Raw genomic sequence first — 17,322 nt, 5'->3', positions numbered from 1 at the left:
ATGTTATGTTTTCATTGGGGTGGGCGGGGCTGCCTTGTTGTGTTGGGCTCCACCCAGGGACTCACTCTGGCTCCACCCCTAACCACGTGACTGCCGCTGAACCAGGAAGTGTAGAGTCGGATACAGGAATCAAAATAACAGATCAATAACTGTTTGCTGTCGAAGTGAATTACCTAATTCTGTGATCGCTCGAAATTTAGCAACACCTCGACATGGATGGTATGTATGGGATTACCTCCGAAGAGTCAATCTATTTGCCTTTGTTTTCGAGCTATCAGACTAGCGTGACAGCTAGTTTGCTAACGTTCAGCTACATCTTACTTGTCTTGAACGCGAACAGATTTAGTAGAGATACTCGTTGATTTCGTGGCTGTGTGTTGTGTTATACGGTCAATCACTACCTCTCTGATTGCCTTGGGATTTCATGTTACTTTCTAACCTGTTTTACTCGAGCTGGCCAAAGAAGAGCCTTGACACCAGCATGCAAGTTCATGTTCTTTCCACAAGCGAGGTGCACCCTTCTGTCAGATAAGCACATGGCCTACTTTGGCATGTTTTTGTTGTGTTTAATATTGCCATAATGTAGACCAGTGATTGTCAACTTTGTATTTAAAGGACTCCCAATTTAGTATGCATTAGGCCACGGACCTCCACTTGATTCGATTGTATATATTCCTCTATTGGGACCCTAATCTATTCATCTGTTCATTTAACTCTTGAGAGTGACTTTTTAATGGGTCCATTTGTACACTCTTTTAGACTCGTAAAAGTCCAATTGGTTCCTATCAGTTTAGCAGGGTTCCTCCTGGAACCCATCCAAGGACACATGATGGGGGTCCCTGGATCCCACATTGAGAACCAGTTATGTAGACATTAATATGTAGGCTAAATGTTTAGCATAGGAACATCAAATACATTAGGGAACAGAATTAGTGAGGTTACAGAATGATGGAAAATCTCGGTTCCTAATTCCTTTTCTCTCCCTCTCCACAGAAACGCTCTTCCAGTTGAAGGTACATTTCTGAGAAACAGTCTGGCTGATCTAAAGTTTGATATATTCATTTAAACCATATTTTTTTTATTTGTTTTAATTGAGTTTGTGTGTCTCAGTTTACAGCTAAGCAGCTGGAGAAGCTTGCCAAAAAGGCAGAGAAGGATTCAGAGAAAGAACAGGCCAAAGTCAAGAAGGTGAGATACAATAAAAAGTCTTCTTCGTCTTAGGTACTTCTTTTGTGTTTGCGCATCTTACCTTTTGGTTTTTGTTACTATTGTGACTTGGTGTTCGCCCTATGCCAAATCATAGTTGCTGAGGCATTTGGGTGTGGCTGTTGTATTTAGCCATTGAGTCATTCATCTATTCTTTAGGACCTAAGCAGACTTGACTTATTTTTAATAATCAGACAGTTAAAAATCAAATGTTATAACCCAAAGATAGATATCACAATTTGTACTTAAAAGATCTCCAGAAGTCCAGATCTATAAATAGTATGTTCTGCTAGCACCCAGGTGTCAGGGTTAGAAGTGGCAGGCGTTAGCCAGCAGATGGCAGTCAACGTTTATTATTGAATAAGGAGCCCACTAGTTACTGTTTACTTTATGATACCTTGCTTTCCTGACATTGGGTCTAGAAAGCTTATTGTTTTCATATGGAACTATGATTATTTAGAATGAATGTGCTACAGTGAAATTGTGTTTCCAGCTGATTTGTTTATCAGTACAGAATAGAAAGTTGAATGACTTCACTTATGTAGCAAAGGGGTGATAAAGTAGCCCATCCCTTCTTGTTTCACTGGGTAGATATGTCTGTTGAATAATGTTTGAATTCACTTACTATATATATATATATACACACAATGTAAATGTATTTTAATGTGGGGGGAGGGGGGGTGAAAGTTGTATCATCTGTCTAGATTAGACTCTAGACTGTAATATTATTTTGCACTTTTCATAACAAATAAGAGCCAGGTTAAGATTTCAGACATTCAGCAGACATGAATTAAAAAGGTTACAAAAGATTGCAAGGCACCAAACTGCTCATCAGGAGCAGTTAGGGACTCCGTGTCTTGCTCAAGGACACTCCCAACACAGAGCCAGGAATTGAACTTCTGGCTTCCAGGCTGTTTCTTTACCATTACAATAGTTTTGCTTGTCACTGTGTGGCTGCTCAAATTGTATATAAAATATGCATTGAAAATTAAATCAACATGTTCTAAAACTTGGTGAAATGAGACATAATAAGCAAACAATAATTTCAGTACATATGAAATGTAGAACAGTGATCCCCACACTTTTCTGGATCAGGGACCACTTGAAAAAAATTAAGCGTTCGCAGCCGAACCAACTGACCACTTAACACGGCAGCCGAATCATAATGATTAATCGATTGTGTTTCAGCTTGGATCAATGGAACCAACATAGTATTCTTTAAAGTTCTTATTTATTGGTATCACTATGAAAACATTTTAAAGTGTTAAAGAAAAAAATACAATGTCATTCTGGTAGCTTTGCTGCTAGAAATCTCAAACAACACATCTCGAAGCTACCAACTGGATTGCCATGGAATTTGGTGTGCATCTTCATGCTCGATAGCATTGGATCTAATTTTGATGCCCCTATGATCTTTCCACTGGTGCCACCCCTAGGCCAAAATCGCCACGTGCACACTATCTCAGAATCCGATTGGAGGATTGCCATGAAACTTGCTAAGTGTATTAATACTCACTGCAGCCTTTTTAGTCACCCCATGACCTTTTCTCTATCGCTATCCTCAAGACAAAATGTAAACTTTCCACACAATATTTTGACAGGATAGAGTCAAAACCCTGACGAAGACTATCCTGTAGAAACGTTGGCTTCTGTATTTTTAATAAATAAATATTGCATCGGGGCTACAAGTGATTTTGTGACACACCCACAAACATTTACTTCCCTCACAGTGCTTGTTGGTAAAGAGTAGTCCTAACTTGACATCATGGTTTCCCTAAATCATACATATTTAGAAACACACAAGATATGCTAAGGTCACTGTTTGTTTTTCCCATTGCAGGCTCTCCAACAAAAGAATGTGGAAGTTGCCAGAGTTTATGCAGAGAACGCCATCCGGAAGAAAAATGAGGGCCTTAATTGGCTGCGCATGGCGTCTCGTGTTGACGCAGTGGCATCTAAAGTTCAGACTGCTGTCACCATGAAGGGGGTAAATTACTATTTTTAGATGCCGATTGTGCCGCTGTCCTGCACATCTGCTATGCTCATTTATATTTTATAGGCCTATGTCATACCAACAATGGCATATAGAGAATCAGCTAGATCATTTTGATCATGACCCATTTTCAAATAATCCAATTACATAATCCCTTCCATTCCCTCTGAATTACATGTTCTCTTTTGTTACATCCCAGTCTTGTGGTCTAGGAGGGAAAGGGAATATCCAGTAAACTAACTGGAAAAGATAACTGATGGACATAGTGAATCTGTGTTTATTTACATTGTGGCCCTCACTGAAGCTACACAAAAGGTGGAAAGCCAAACCAAAGAAAAGGGGAAAAGACTGTTGGCGCAAGCAAAAAAAAAGGGACAACAAATGCATTAAACAAAAGTTACAATGGGTGGCACTCACCTCTAAGCCTTGTGTGTTTAACAGAAAATACTCCACTAAAGTGGTCGAAGTATAAGAGGGTACCCCCAAACCTTACCTAGTATTTTAGTGTAATAACAATAACGGCTTAAAAGGACAGAATATAACAGACTTAACTTAACAGATAGTTACACTAAATTGAGGTGGGAAAAAGGGACACTTACAGGTGCTTTTTATTAGAAGTGGCTGGAGGTGATTGGAGGACCAATTGGGTGGTGAGGTGGAGTTTCATTGGTGGTGGAAAGATAGATGGGCTGAACCTGAGTTGAGGAGGGACGGGTGGGGGGGCGAGGGACACAACAACCCAAGTGCATGCATAAAAGCATACACGTTACATCTTTGATAAAATAAACTCTTCCTCTCTGTCCACTCCTCCTGACCTACAATTCCACACTATTGCCTAGAGAGGCCAACAGAATGTACACTCTTGCACTTTCATAGAATGTTGTTTGGAACTCAGGACAAACACTATGAATTCAAACTTTTTCTACTATCTGAAAATGGAATATTCATTCTGTGTTTCACTAATCAATTTCCCCCCTCCAGGTGACTAAGAACATGACACAAGTGACAAAGGCCTTAGACAAGGCTCTGGGCTCTATGGACCTGCAGAAAGTCTCTGCTGTTATGGATAAATTTGAAACGCAGGTTCAGAACCTCGATGTCCACACTTCGGTGAGTGGGGACTGTCTCCCCATCAGTGTGATTGTGTTTGTCTGTGCATATGAGTATGTGTTGTCATTGTACCAGTACAACAGAATTGAGTTTAGCACCACTCTGGGCTAAAAATAGACATTGAATGAATACAAATATGTACAAGGGATATACTGTAATTGTAGGTCACAACATTTTATATCACCTTTGGGTGGTCAACTGCCAGGGGCTGTGTGCTGTTTTATTTACCCTACTCCCTGCTGACTATTGAGGTTTTTACATTGTTGTTCCTGTCCATAGAACAAACAAATCGATTTAAAGGCTTGATAATTTGTGTCGATTAGATTTCGTTTTTTTCTTTTCTTCCTATAGACTAAGCCTGCATCAAAGCTCCCCTTTCAGCGCAATTGTTTCTGTCTTCACATGGTGAAATCCAATTTCAGCTTTCTATTTAGATTTTTATCCCCACTGGCCACAGGGCTCTGAGGTTGACTGTGTCGGTCTGTCAGTCTGTTAACCACCTATATCTCGAAAACTACTGAATGGATTGCCATGGAATTTTCTGTGCACCAGAACCAGCACCCCATGGCCTTTCATCTAGCGGCGTCCATCGGCCAAACATTCCACTTGCACACAAATTATTTAGAAAATATCTATCTAGAAAAGCGTGCTCCTCGGATAGCAGATCTCCACCAGGCCTTGCTTACCCAGGGCTGTGTCAGTCGTGGGGTGCTGCCATCAGGACATGAGGAAGCTGTGGGGGGAAATGAGAGTTTGCATGACAGATGGTTTGTGTTTGTGGCACCCCTATAGGCAGAAGTGAAACGGCTTTAGGAGGTGCGCTGTATAGAGGCCCCTCAACATGCGATTCCAATTTGGGTATGATTGGATGTTGCATGCATTATGTATGCCATTTTTTGTAAGAAATGGAACAACTTTGTGAAGGACCATTTGTCCGTAATTTGGTGTGGGGGGTGGGAAAATCAAGTCTCTGGAACAAAAAAATGTTTTTTTAGCATTTGCGAAGCCCCCTAATGCGTGTATGTGAAATTGCTCGTGTTGTTTAAAGGCCCCTTGATGTGTGATTCGAATTTGGGCCAGATCGGATGTTGCGTTCATGATTTGTGGCATCCTTTGCTAAACGGGCCCCTCTCGCAAACTTTAGATGCCTATCGTAGCTAATCGTAATGGACCGACAGGGCCGAAAACACAATCCCTGCCCCCAGATAATTAATCTATGGCAAATTGCCATTAAACTTGGTCAGCGCTTTCATGCTCCCTGGAAGATTAACACTATTGGAGTGACCCCTCTAGCGCCACCCTCAGGCCAAAATATCACCTTGATTCAACATATCTCATAAGCTTAAGTGGAACATTCAAGGATGAACCCTACTGATATTGGTGACTCCAAGGCTTTTCCTCTAGCGCAGTGGTAGCCAGCATGGTGCTCGTGAGCACCTGGTCGTCTGCGGGGAGCCAATGAGGCACCCCCTGCGCATGTTCTATAAATAGCATGTCACCGGTAGAGTGTGTTCTAAAAATAGCCTAAATGGTGTGGCAGAGATAGAAATTGCCCTTTGTGTCTAATTTTATATACAGGTTGTGCATGCGTATTTTTATCTGGACCATGTTTAAATGTTATCACTTTAAAATGTTGAAACAGATTTATGCTGAGATAATCATTAAACTAGCATGTTTAAATATATGTTTTCATATATCAGTTGGTAAAACATTATTAATAATGATTGTGAGGAATCAGTAATTAGTGAACGTAATAGTATCCTATTAGGCTATACTCTTACTCTATATTAGCCTGTTAGGCTATATACTATTAAATGCATAATATTAATCATTTAAAGGTTAATTGAGCAAATGTATATCATCCAGGTGAAGGCGATTTATATCAAACAAGTAGCCCTTCATATCACCGTTCAGGCACCTGATTCGGATGCTATCAATGCATTGAATGGGACATTATCACGTTTTATTAGACCATTGAATTCGCGAAGTAGGCGACCTACTTACCTACCCGCGATTTATCAGACCATTCATTGGGTGTTATCAAGACATACTGACCTACCAACGGAGATGACTTAAATAGTTCAGTTTTGGTTTTGGTTGTTTTGGTTTCGGACCATGACGGAGGCGCGCAGTCTCAGGCGAACTGGAGCCCCGCGAAGGACCACCGAGGGAGCTAAAGCGACCGAGTTGCCGTCCTGACCGGTGCGACGTTCGCCTGAGCCTACTCAGCGCCGTTGGAGTTATGTACCGATAGGCACAGAATCGTAAATATTGTTGTGGGGACTGCTCCGCCTCAGTAGCTCCTGATTACGCCCAATGAATGGTCTGACAAATCGCGGGTAGGTCCGTGTATCGCCTACTCGTCGCCTACTCGCTCATTCAATGGTCTGATAAAACGTGATAATCTCACATTCAATGCATTGATAGCATTCGAAGTTGGTGGTTCAGGTAGCCTTCAGCCTCATAAGGTTGGTGACCCTTGCTCAGGAGCAGCACAGACTCTAGCGCGCCTATTGGACACCACCGACCGTTCTACTACTTCATTATCAACTCAGGCAATTCTCGTCTCTGTCTCTCTCCACACTAGGTGATGGAGGATTCAATGAGCTCGGCCACTACGCTGACCACGCCCCAGGATCAAGTGGATGATCTGATTCACCAGATAGCAGAGGAGGGTGGTCTGGAGGTGATGGACCAGCTCAGTCAGCTGCCTGCAGGAGCCAGCTCACTGGGTGGTGAGTCCTCACGCCAGCAAGACAAGGAGGATCTGCTGTCCCGAAGGTAGGGAGCCATATTTGTATAATATTTAACATGTATGGTGCTATATATGTGTATGTGTGTGTATGTATGTATGTACATACACACACACACTGTATTTTGTTGCTGTCATGTAGATGTAATTTATTTTTAGTAAATGAATGTCCTACTCCGTGAGGGTTGCGTAAAAACAAATGTAAACATTTTGAAAGTGAAAGAGGTTGTGTGTCTTGTCTGTGTGTTTCATAAATACTGAACCAACAAAAAGTGTTAATAGCTTTTGACTATATAATAGCTATATTGGATCTGTTTTTTTTTCCATTTCCTGAAAAGTTATGCTTTTGGATGGAAACCATAGGTTTCCATCTGACAGCGACAAATACAATATATATGATGGATTGATAGATGGATAGCCATGTTTGTGTGAAGTCTTGTTTTTCAATGCTACGCATTTTTTATTGTCATGCAGGTTGGCCGCTTTACGGAACTGAAGACCGGTTGAAGGAGGTGTGGCGAGCTTGTAACGGATGCTTTGAGACAGACAAATTGTAAAGACACCGACAGGCGCTGTGTGTGTGTGTGTGTGTGTGTGTTTCTATTGAACTATTCCTACCTTGAGGAGTTAATGAACCTATTGATTACCATCCCCTGGGCTATAAATACACACTTCATACGCTAGAGGCAACACCTGAGAAGACTTTACCACCCTGTCTGTTCTCTCTCCTCTCTTGTTTTTTTGCTTTACTTTCACACATGTTTTCTTTTTTGGGTTCTCTCATTCACCTTCCCCTCACTTATTTGCTGTATCATTTCCTGACACACACACACACACACACACACACACACACACGTCCTCCCACCACCTCTGAAAATCTTCTCATGGTTTCTTTCTCTTCTCATCTCAAGCTCTAGTCACACACATCTGGATGTGTTCTTTCCTTTGTAAAGGAAAAAGAAAAAAACATTTTACATAATGTACAATGGCAAAAGAGAGTTTTAATAAGTAGAAATATTGATATAAGGGAGTCTGTCTCTCCCTGACACTTAATGGTTGCAGGGTGGGTTGAAGATGTATGGGTTTTATTTTATGTTTGTCAGACTCTTGTGTTTTCAACCTGCTGTCAGACATGATGCAGATTGTGACATATGATTGAGGTGGTTCCATACTGCGCATGGAAATTCTGTGAAGCCCATGCTAATTCTACAGAAATCATATGCAGTAGATGGGGAAAGGGGTATGTACTCATATGCTGATATATGCTATATGATTACTTGTATGGGAGCTAAGGCATGATGGCATGTTGATAACACTAACCACAGGAATCGGTAATGAGAGAGACACAAGCAATTGCCTGTTTTTCTTCTTTTTTCTTCATCCTAACACCTGAAGGCTTCTTGATGACAACACTGTAAGAGACAAAGGACAATCCTCGATGGTTTTCTGATTTCAACTTTCAAATGATTTATTTCATTCTCATCTTTATTTTTTTGTCCAGCTCTATTGATTATATCCCATGCCTGTGTTCTTCATTTTTGCTTTGAGCATTGTACGCCTTATTTGCGATGCATGTGCTTGCATAGGTGCTTCCCTCTCAGTGCCTGAATGACACTAGTGTAGAGAATGATCAGAAGGTAATGGAACCTGCACTTTGTCATTTCCGTCTTAACCACTTGTAATCCTGTTGTCTATCAAGGTCTGTTATTTATCCAAGGCTCTCCACATCAGACTGCTAATTTGTGAGCTTTGAACAGTTCAGTGGTTCTCTGAACATCTCAGTCTTTATTACCAGAGGTATAAGACCACCTCTGGTCAAGATTTTTGTTCAGAAGTATTTGAAAAAAACTCTGGTTGCCATTACGATCATTGGTGGATATTATATATACGTATGTTCTCTAAAGGGGTGAAGTTGCTCATAGGTGCTGATCAGTTTTTAGTTTTGGGTGTCTGGCTTGTGGTGATTACAGTAAGTGAAGGCCTACCAGTGACCACATCTCTGCCTTTTAAATGTGTTTGTTTCTCTGAAAAGAAGCCATCTTAGAACGTCTGTGATTATCTCCAACCCCACACCCAGTCAAAATGTATTTTGGGTATCTGACAATTGATTCCACATAGATGTGTATAATTTAGCTTTTTGTATTTGGCAGGAATTTTTGTTACTTCTACTTTACCTTTGTCGTCCCGGGATTTATGTGCAGGGCTTAATGTTTTTCAGATCATTTGAAAACTTAAAGAAGAAAGCATAAAAGTAATGGAATTGTGTCTTTGGGCTACATAGAAGCCTACTTAGATCTCTAATGTGCTCTTTTATCTGAAAATAGAACCGTGGTTTGTATTTTGTATTGATGCTTACTTTGAGCACTTGATTTAGTTGAGGCAGGTCTATGCCTATGATCAACTTCACCCTTAACCCTTTCTTTCATTTTAACATGGAGGGGTTATTTATACTCTTAAGGTTGCACAGACTTTGCAGTACTTTTGTTTTCTATATTTATCTTGTGAAAATAAATCTGCCCTCTGATCCTGAGGCTGTCATTTGACTTCAAATATTTGAAATGTTTTTATTTATGATTTCTATGTACATGTATGTATCTTTAATATGTGTTTGTTTTGCGGTGTGTTGACTATCAATTTCCTTATGTGCTAAACAATGATTGTGCTTCTGGTGACACCTACTGTTGCTTTAAACTTTAAAGCAACGGTAGATGTCACCAGAAGCACAGTCTGTCATGTCAGGTTTAAATGCAACAATCACACATTAGCAAGGCAATGGAAGCATAACATACTGTAGCAGCAAAGCAAGGATTTTGGTTTTATGCAACTTCTTCCTCTTATGCAAACATTTTGCTGTTGTTTCTCATTACTCTTGGTTATTGTAAAAGGGAGGTGCCAAAAAGTCAACCAATGAGTGAATACAAACAGGTGGTTCTAAATAAGCACCTCATTGTTATAATGATCATGGATGACTCGTAAAGCTTACTGTGAATGTTACCCAGATTGAAACTTCTTATTTGAGATATTTTATGAATAACCACCCACTTCCTTATGTTCACATTTTGTTCACATTAAAGGGCAAATACAGGCAACTCCATTCAGTGTTTCACAAAAAAACTGATCATGATAAGAAACCAATATTGATTTTATTCCAGACTGTTCACAGTTTTTTTTTTTTGTTATTCAATTTTTATTGATTTTACATTTAACAAACAAATATGCATTTCAATAAAACAATAATCATAAATAACATCATTATCCCCCACCCCTCTCCCTTTACCCCCTCTTCAATCCCCCATCCCTTCCCACCCCACCCTCCTTCCACATAGTCACACAACACAACTCCAGCATTATCGAGTCAATAGATCTTTCAGATCAGATATCAGATTTGTCCACAGATCGATTGTGCCCTGTTTGGCATGATTAATCCTGGCCGATGACAGTTCTAGATAGGCAATGTCCAAAAAGCTCCTTAGCCAGTGTGTTTTGGATAAGTCATGAGGAGGTTTCCAGCGTTGGACAATAATCTTTTTGGCTGCTGTAAGTCCTGCTAGCCATACTTTGCGTGCCTTTACAGTAAGAGATAGTTTAGAGTCATCATTCAAAAGATGTACAAATGGATCCATTGGCAGTTGTACTTGCATTAATTCTGATAAAGTCCCCAACACATTCCCCCAAAACTCCATAATCCCCGGACATTCCCATACCATGTGTACAAAAGAGCCAGACTGTTCACAGTTAATACAATATATTTGCCTCAAGATTTGCCTTTGCAAGTTTTCCTGTAATTTGTCACTGGTGTATTAGTGAGAAAGGTAAATCAAATCAAATCAAATCAAATCAAATCAAATCAAACTTTATTTTGTATAGCACATTTACAACAGCCCAAAACCGACCAAAGTGCTGAACATGGTTAAAACAAGGTAATTCAGACACAGAAGCATCAACAAATAGTATGTATGCAGGACAAAAAAGAAAAACAAAACAATGCAGAGTTAGGTAGGTAGGAGTGTGAAGAGTGAGAAGAATATGTTTTTCCTCTTCATCCTCTCCCCATTTCTTTTATCTTTTTATTATTTGTGTGTGAAAGGGGTTGCCAGTTAAATTAACATACCACAGTCAGTCAAATAAATACCAGGCAGGGCACTTTCCTGCCTCACAACCCCATAGGGCAGTACTGAATGCCCCTCCAAGTTGCCTTGGTGTGCACACATAAGTGTTTCCACCTCCTCTCTTTAGAACTGAGCCATGGTGACAATGTAGGCCACACAAAACAGAAACACAATACATGATAAACTACTTGACCAAAGTTTGTATTTACACTGAATAGTGATTCTGGATAAGCCTGGGTGCTTTGGCACTACAAAAATACCAAGTGACTCAACTTCACTGACCTTACACTAGTGACCTTACACTAGTGAGGAAAAACAAGTGGGTCTACCTTGAAAATGTGTTTTCAATGTCCAAAGGACATCCATGATCAGTCTGTGTAAGATAGCATATCCAGATGGATATGCTGACAGAATGGCGTTCCCCTGAGGTTACATCACAGGGATCAGTATCAAATTTCACTGTTGTATCTGTTGTGTTTGACAAATAAGCAACAACCTACTTGGCAAGTGACTGGAAGTGGATACTGTGACTCTACATGTGTTTTCTCTCAACCATCAGAAAGGTTAATAGCCAGTGGGCCGAAGGTCAGGTGTGACAAACAGTTGCAAAAGTGGGTTTGTAAAAAGATGTTACAGTAATCAAATAGACCACTTTGCCTAAATAAATTGAGTGCCTTGTTAGAGAAGCACAGCAATATTTGTTGTTTTTGCAACCCTTCTCCCCCAATCAGAAGAGACAGACAGTAGCCTAAAAAGAGAAAAATAAAATGAGCAGGGTTGAACAGTAGGGTGAGTACAGTCTCTCAACCCCCATTTTACGCCCTCTGCATAACGACAAAAGAATTTAATGAGCTGTGTTATTGTAATTCCCTGCTTCATATGGCATTAGCAATAATTCATTTCATGTTTATTTTTTAATATTATTTACTTAATTTCCGGGCTTCAGTCTCTAGTAAAAAAAAACAAGCGAACACTTTTGGTTTGGTTAGCCTTATAAACAAAAGCATATTCTTGTGTGTGTGTGTGTGTGTGTGTGTGTGTGTGTGTGTGTGTGTGTGTGTGTGTGTCACGCACGCGCACGCGCGCGCACACACACACACACACACACACACACACACACACACACACACACACACACACACAGTGTGGACGTCGGGTAATCCCTTGCTGCTTCCCCATGGAACAAGTGGTGGTATTCCCTGTGTTATCATGAGACTCCCAGCACCAGCAGTCTCAGAACACCCCCGTTAATAGATTGTCGGCTCTCCCCCCCTCCGTGACGTTGGGGGGACGCGGAGAGTCGCGCGGCGGTGTCGCGCGCCGAAAATAGCCGATCTACAAGCTCAAGACAGGACGGCGAGGCCACGCGCCGCGATCTTGTAGATCGTCTGTTTTCGGCGCGCGACACCACCGCACGACGAAGGGTCAGGCTTTAACGCGTCGGGCTGCTCCCATTGGATTAGAGGGGGGCTTAGCAATTGAGAGGGGGTTGAGAGAGAAACGAACGGGGGGGGGTGAAACGGTGGCTACGATGGTGATACTTGACATCAAGCAGAGAGAGAGAGACAATACAACCGGAAAAGGCGAGGAGGCGTCGGATTGCCAAGGCGGATATATTTTCCTAGCCTGGAGAGAGTGAAAATTGTGTGGCGTGGATTTGGCAGGATTTTTGATGGTGCCATTTTTTGCCGTGGGCGACGACTGAGAAGTGAAGAGAGAAGCTCCAGTCAGTCCGATAGGGCGGGGTGATGTTTAGGTTCCGGTATAAAGAGAGCGAGAAAATGGGAACCAGGCGGAATGGGAATGTGGAGCCGGCCGCCGCCGACGCAGTTATTTTGCACCGGAGGATATGAGAAGTTTAATCACTTGTTCCAACAGGGCGGCGGCATAGACCGTCTGGGGAGGCCGCTAGCAGGGGGAAGAAGAAGCGCCCCTCTGCCCCCTGTCCGTCAACACGATGAGGACGCTCTTTGCATTCTGTTGTCTCTTCCTCATTAGCGGGGGAGCGGATCAGGGGACGACGCCGGGCAGCAGCTCCCTGACGAACGACAACAGCAACGACACGAACGTAACGGCCGACAGCAGCAGAAGGTATATTAAAATTGGTGACGGGTCCAACCAGGAATTCGAGTTCCCCGAAAACACCAACGGCGTGATTGTAATCTCCAGTCAGTATCGGAGCGGTGCTGCGAGCAGGAAGGGCCGAGAGAGCTTGAAGCAGACTGTGAGGGTTCTCTCCCTGGACCCGGAGGTTCTGTCCATCCTAAACGTTACCGACAGTGGGCACACGGGACTGGTAAAGAGTTACATTATCAGCATACGTTCTGGTTTACCTGGCACAGCACAGCTGCTCATCCAGCTCCTCGACCTGGACCAGGACTCTGTACCGGTTTTGATTGAGGAGAGGACAGATTACTCTATCAGGGTGGCGCCTGGTACTGAGGATGACCCAGCCACCCGGCTGATTCAGTCGGGTGGGCTGTCACACTTTTCTGAGAACCCTGTCCTGTTTGCCTTGCTGCCCCTCATCTTCATAAACAAGTGTGCCTTCGGGTGCAAGGTGGAGGTAGAGGTGCTGAGGAGTCTCCTGAAGAGGCCGGTGCCATTGTTCCTGGGGGTGGCAGGTCAGTTTCTGGTCATGCCACTTTATGCATATGGTGTTTCCAGGCTCATGGCACTACCCAAGGCTCTGTCCCTGGGATTGGTCATCACCTGCTCGGCACCTGGGGGCGGCGGGGGCTACCTTTACAGCCTGTTGCTAGGTGGCGATGTCACCCTGGCCATCTCCATGACACTGGTTTCTACAGTAGTGGCAGCGGCAGCCATGCCTCTATCATCAGCATTGTATGGCAGGTTCCTGGGGGTCCATGCTGCGCTCCATGTGCCATTTGTCAAGATCCTGGGTACCCTCCTTTTCATCGCCATCCCAATATCCCTGGGCATGCTGATAAAGCTGCGGTTGCCTGCTCTCACCCGTGTCCTCCTGGCGCTCATACGACCCTTCAGCTTTGTGCTCATCGTGGGTGGGATCTTCATGGCCTACCAGATGGGTGCATCCATCCTGGCCAACGTCAGGCCCCAGATTGTGGCGGCCGGGGTGACCGTTCCTGTGTTCGGTCTAGTCGTTGGGGCAGTCCTGGCCAAGTTGGCGGGACTGCCGGCAATGCAAAGGAAGACGGTCAGCATCGAGGTAGGCGTCCAGAACAGCCTCCTTGCCCTCGCCGTCATGCAGCTGTCCTTCCGCCGGATAGAGGCAGATTTTGCATCACAGGCACCGTTCATTGTGGCGCTCAGTAGCACCTCAGAGATGCTGCTCATCGTTCTGGGTCATTTTGCCCACAGGAAGTTTTGTGGGCCCGCTCCCCCCAGGACAGACACCTGATTGTAGCCTGTATTTTTCTTCTGAGCTATTTCAAAAAACAACCCTGTGGAACGATGCTGCCCTAATAGTCCAGGCTACAAATCACACAGATCAAGGCAAGAGACACAATCAAAAATCCAATCATCACTGTTGTTATACACATGACAGTGCAGGACTTTTTTGGCTTCTTTAATCTTTTGTTTATTTTTCATGAAAACCAAAGGCCTTTACCTCTCTAAGACTTTTGTTTATTTTACAGTATGTCATTTTTTAATCTGATTGTACTGTGAGGTACTACGTGATGTAAATATAAAAAAGAGAAATACCTATAAAAGAAAAGATATTTTTCTACCAGATTTTCTGTTTTGTAATTGGGGGAAAACAAAAAGAGATTGATTTATATCATGTTTACAAGAGGTCCATGTGTCTTAGAAGGGGAGGATGATTTTTTGGAAACATGAGATTGTTGAACTGAATATGAAAATACTGTTCAGTTCAACGGTCATGTTCCCAAAATTAGGAATAAAATATTTTTTTGAAAGTAATTGCTACTGATTGTTTCCTGGAGTTAAGAATCCATGTACTTGAATATTAAATTGAAGAGATGAGGAATTATAAAATAAAATGCATCAACAAAAGCAGTCTAGTTTGTCAAAGGAGTATTTTTGGAAACCAACCAATTGAATTATATTGATGATTGTCACAGCAAATTAATTCCATTTTGAGGAGGGTGTGTTTTTGTCAATCTGATTCTAGTTCTTAGTTTGCATTTTACATTTGTCTGCCACATCCTGTATGTTTTGCAACTGTAATACAGAGCGGAATGGTTTACAATATTGAAATTCCCAGACCTCATGAAATTAAGGGTTTACCACTGCTGCTATAGGTTTTTGTGGTAATTGTGTTCTATGGAAGAAAGGGTTCCATTTTTTTATGAGCCTACAGCTCACAGGTAAAATAAGAGACAGAATGTCTGTACTCTTGACAGTATGAATTAGTTATGGCTATTATGATGAGGATTTGTCAGCAGGTGCAAAATTAGGTTTATGCACACGCTGTGTCAAGAATGGATTCATGAGCATTTGTTTCGTTGCCACGTAATGGCTTGAGTCCTATGGGAGGAGAGAAGGAAAGGAGGGGCCATGGCAGGGTTTTGTATAGAAGGTAGATTTATGTAAGAGTTGTGTTTCCTGTTTACTTTGTCCATTTTTAAAGAGTTCTTTTAAGAGCAGCAGACTCTGGTGTACTTTTCATTAGGAAAAGAAAAGAGTTTTTGTAGTGGAAACTAGAGGGTTTCAACGTGCTGTTTCCCCCAGTTTTTGTGACTGGATCCTTTAGGAATGTAACACTGCTGTAAGACCCACAGGCTGCACAGTTTGGTGCGAGAGGCTTTGTAAATATTGACATGTTAGTTGGTTGTGACGTTTGGTTTCTCAGTATTTTCTTTCTTAAAAATGAACCAGATTATCTGAAGAAGAATAAGTTGGGCCCTGATTTAACCCACACTCTTCACCTTTGTATCAATATCACCTTATTCTGATAGTTATTTTTACGTTATTTTTTACTTTACTGTTGTCAGGCCATCTGTAGGTAGAGCAGGCAGTTGAAACTGAGGAAGTTCTGCAATCTGTTTTGTCATGCTGAGTTACAATGTTGCAGTTCATTGTTCCCTTTACTATCAAGAACATAGTCAATCATTGATTAGTTTGTTCATTCAGCCTTTATACACAACCAACCCATTTATAAGTTTTCTTACTGACTCATGATACTTTTAAAAACATTTAGCGTAGTCACAATATGCTGTTGCTCAAATTTGCCTTTCCACTACAGTTGTGTATACTCTCGTCTGTATTCTGTAAAAGGACTTTTACTCTGCTCTGAGCTTGTCCACAAGGTTTGAACATGCCCTAAGCTAAAGCTTGTTCAGACCTGGTGTTCTGCACTCAGATATATATCCAGTTGAGAGACGGTTTGCTTTTCAAATTAAAAAACTGGTTTTAAAACATGAGAACAGGTTTTTAAAAAAGGAAAAGAAATGAATGGCTTTTATGACACCATTGTAGCCTTTTTTGTTGTCACTGCCTCAGTCCTGACACTAAATACAAAGGCCTACACAAACACATACATGTACAAAAGGGCTGTGCTCTATATATAGTTGCTCTTCAATCAAACTGCATATCAGAATTCTGTCAAGCACTCATTCAGTCAGCCTTTAAGTACCAACCATGTCAGTCACACTACTGGTGAAAGGAGTGAGACAGGAACAGTGGGCCCCTCAATATCGCTGAATGTTACAATGTTAGCTGAATTTATGAGTATGTGAATATATAATATGGGTTGTGTGGAATAATGCATAGTATGTGAAAAAGTTGTTTGCAATGTGTGCTGTGTCACAAGTGTAGAGCCATGATTAGCCTATACTCTTTAGTATGGTGTTCGTGTTGTGAGCATATATATATATATATATATATATATATATATATATTGGATAGATATCTCCTTCTAAGGTCCAAACAACCAAATGGTCACTTATGGATCAATTTGGTTCCTGTGGTGCCACCTCTTCCGGAAATTAAAAAAAATTGTGCCCACTGTTCCATTCACGGAAAGGAGTTGCCACTATTGTGTGGCAACTCCTATTGCCACACAAGACTATTGCACACTATTGTGTGTTATGTGTTTGTCTGAAGGGGGAAAGGGCGGTTCCATGTTGTGGTGACAGGCAGGCTGCCCATTGATTTGACAGATGATGTCCTGCATTATGTGTGTGCTTGAGCCTCCTCAGCCTGTT

The 17,322-nt window shown here is 41.9% G+C and overlaps 2 protein-coding genes across 2 annotated transcripts; both read left to right on the top strand.

Annotated features, from left to right (window-relative positions):
* The first annotated feature begins 66 nt into the window (after window positions 1–66).
* chmp1a (charged multivesicular body protein 1A) lies at window positions 67–9,605 on the top strand. Its single transcript, XM_084060707.1, has 7 exons — window positions 67–219; window positions 994–1,013; window positions 1,111–1,188; window positions 3,047–3,193; window positions 4,181–4,309; window positions 6,897–7,090; window positions 7,536–9,605. The coding sequence occupies exons 1-7, from the start codon at window positions 213–215 to the stop codon at window positions 7,555–7,557; spliced, it is 597 nt and encodes a 198-aa protein (XP_083916833.1). The 5' UTR covers window positions 67–212; the 3' UTR covers window positions 7,558–9,605.
* A 2,975-nt stretch (window positions 9,606–12,580) lies between these two features.
* Window positions 12,581–15,175, top strand: slc10a3 (solute carrier family 10 member 3). Its single transcript, XM_084059670.1, has one exon. The coding sequence runs from the start codon at window positions 13,128–13,130 to the stop codon at window positions 14,550–14,552; it is 1,425 nt and encodes a 474-aa protein (XP_083915796.1). The 5' UTR covers window positions 12,581–13,127; the 3' UTR covers window positions 14,553–15,175.
* The last annotated feature ends 2,147 nt before the right edge of the window (window positions 15,176–17,322 follow it).

Source organism: Gymnoscopelus microlampas, assembly GCF_963454915.1.
Source record: "Gymnoscopelus microlampas genome assembly, chromosome: 6".
NCBI lineage: Eukaryota > Metazoa > Chordata > Actinopteri > Myctophiformes > Myctophidae > Gymnoscopelus > Gymnoscopelus microlampas.
This window is presented reverse-complemented; position numbering and strand designations above follow the sequence as displayed.

What these genes read in the sequence shown, in the direction of transcription:
- chmp1a (XM_084060707.1), top strand. An exon ending in AACAGGCCAAAGTCAAGAAG is followed by an intron (nt 1,189 to 3,046) that starts GTGAGATACAAT and finishes TTCCCATTGCAG; the next exon opens with GCTCTCCAACAAAAGAATGT. An exon ending in CTGCTGTCACCATGAAGGGG is followed by an intron (nt 3,194 to 4,180) that starts GTAAATTACTAT and finishes TCCCCCCTCCAG; the next exon opens with GTGACTAAGAACATGACACA.
- slc10a3 (XM_084059670.1), top strand. Translation starts at nt 13,128, where the DNA reads ATGAGGACGCTCTTTGCATTCTGTTGTCTCTTCCTCATTAGCGGGGGA.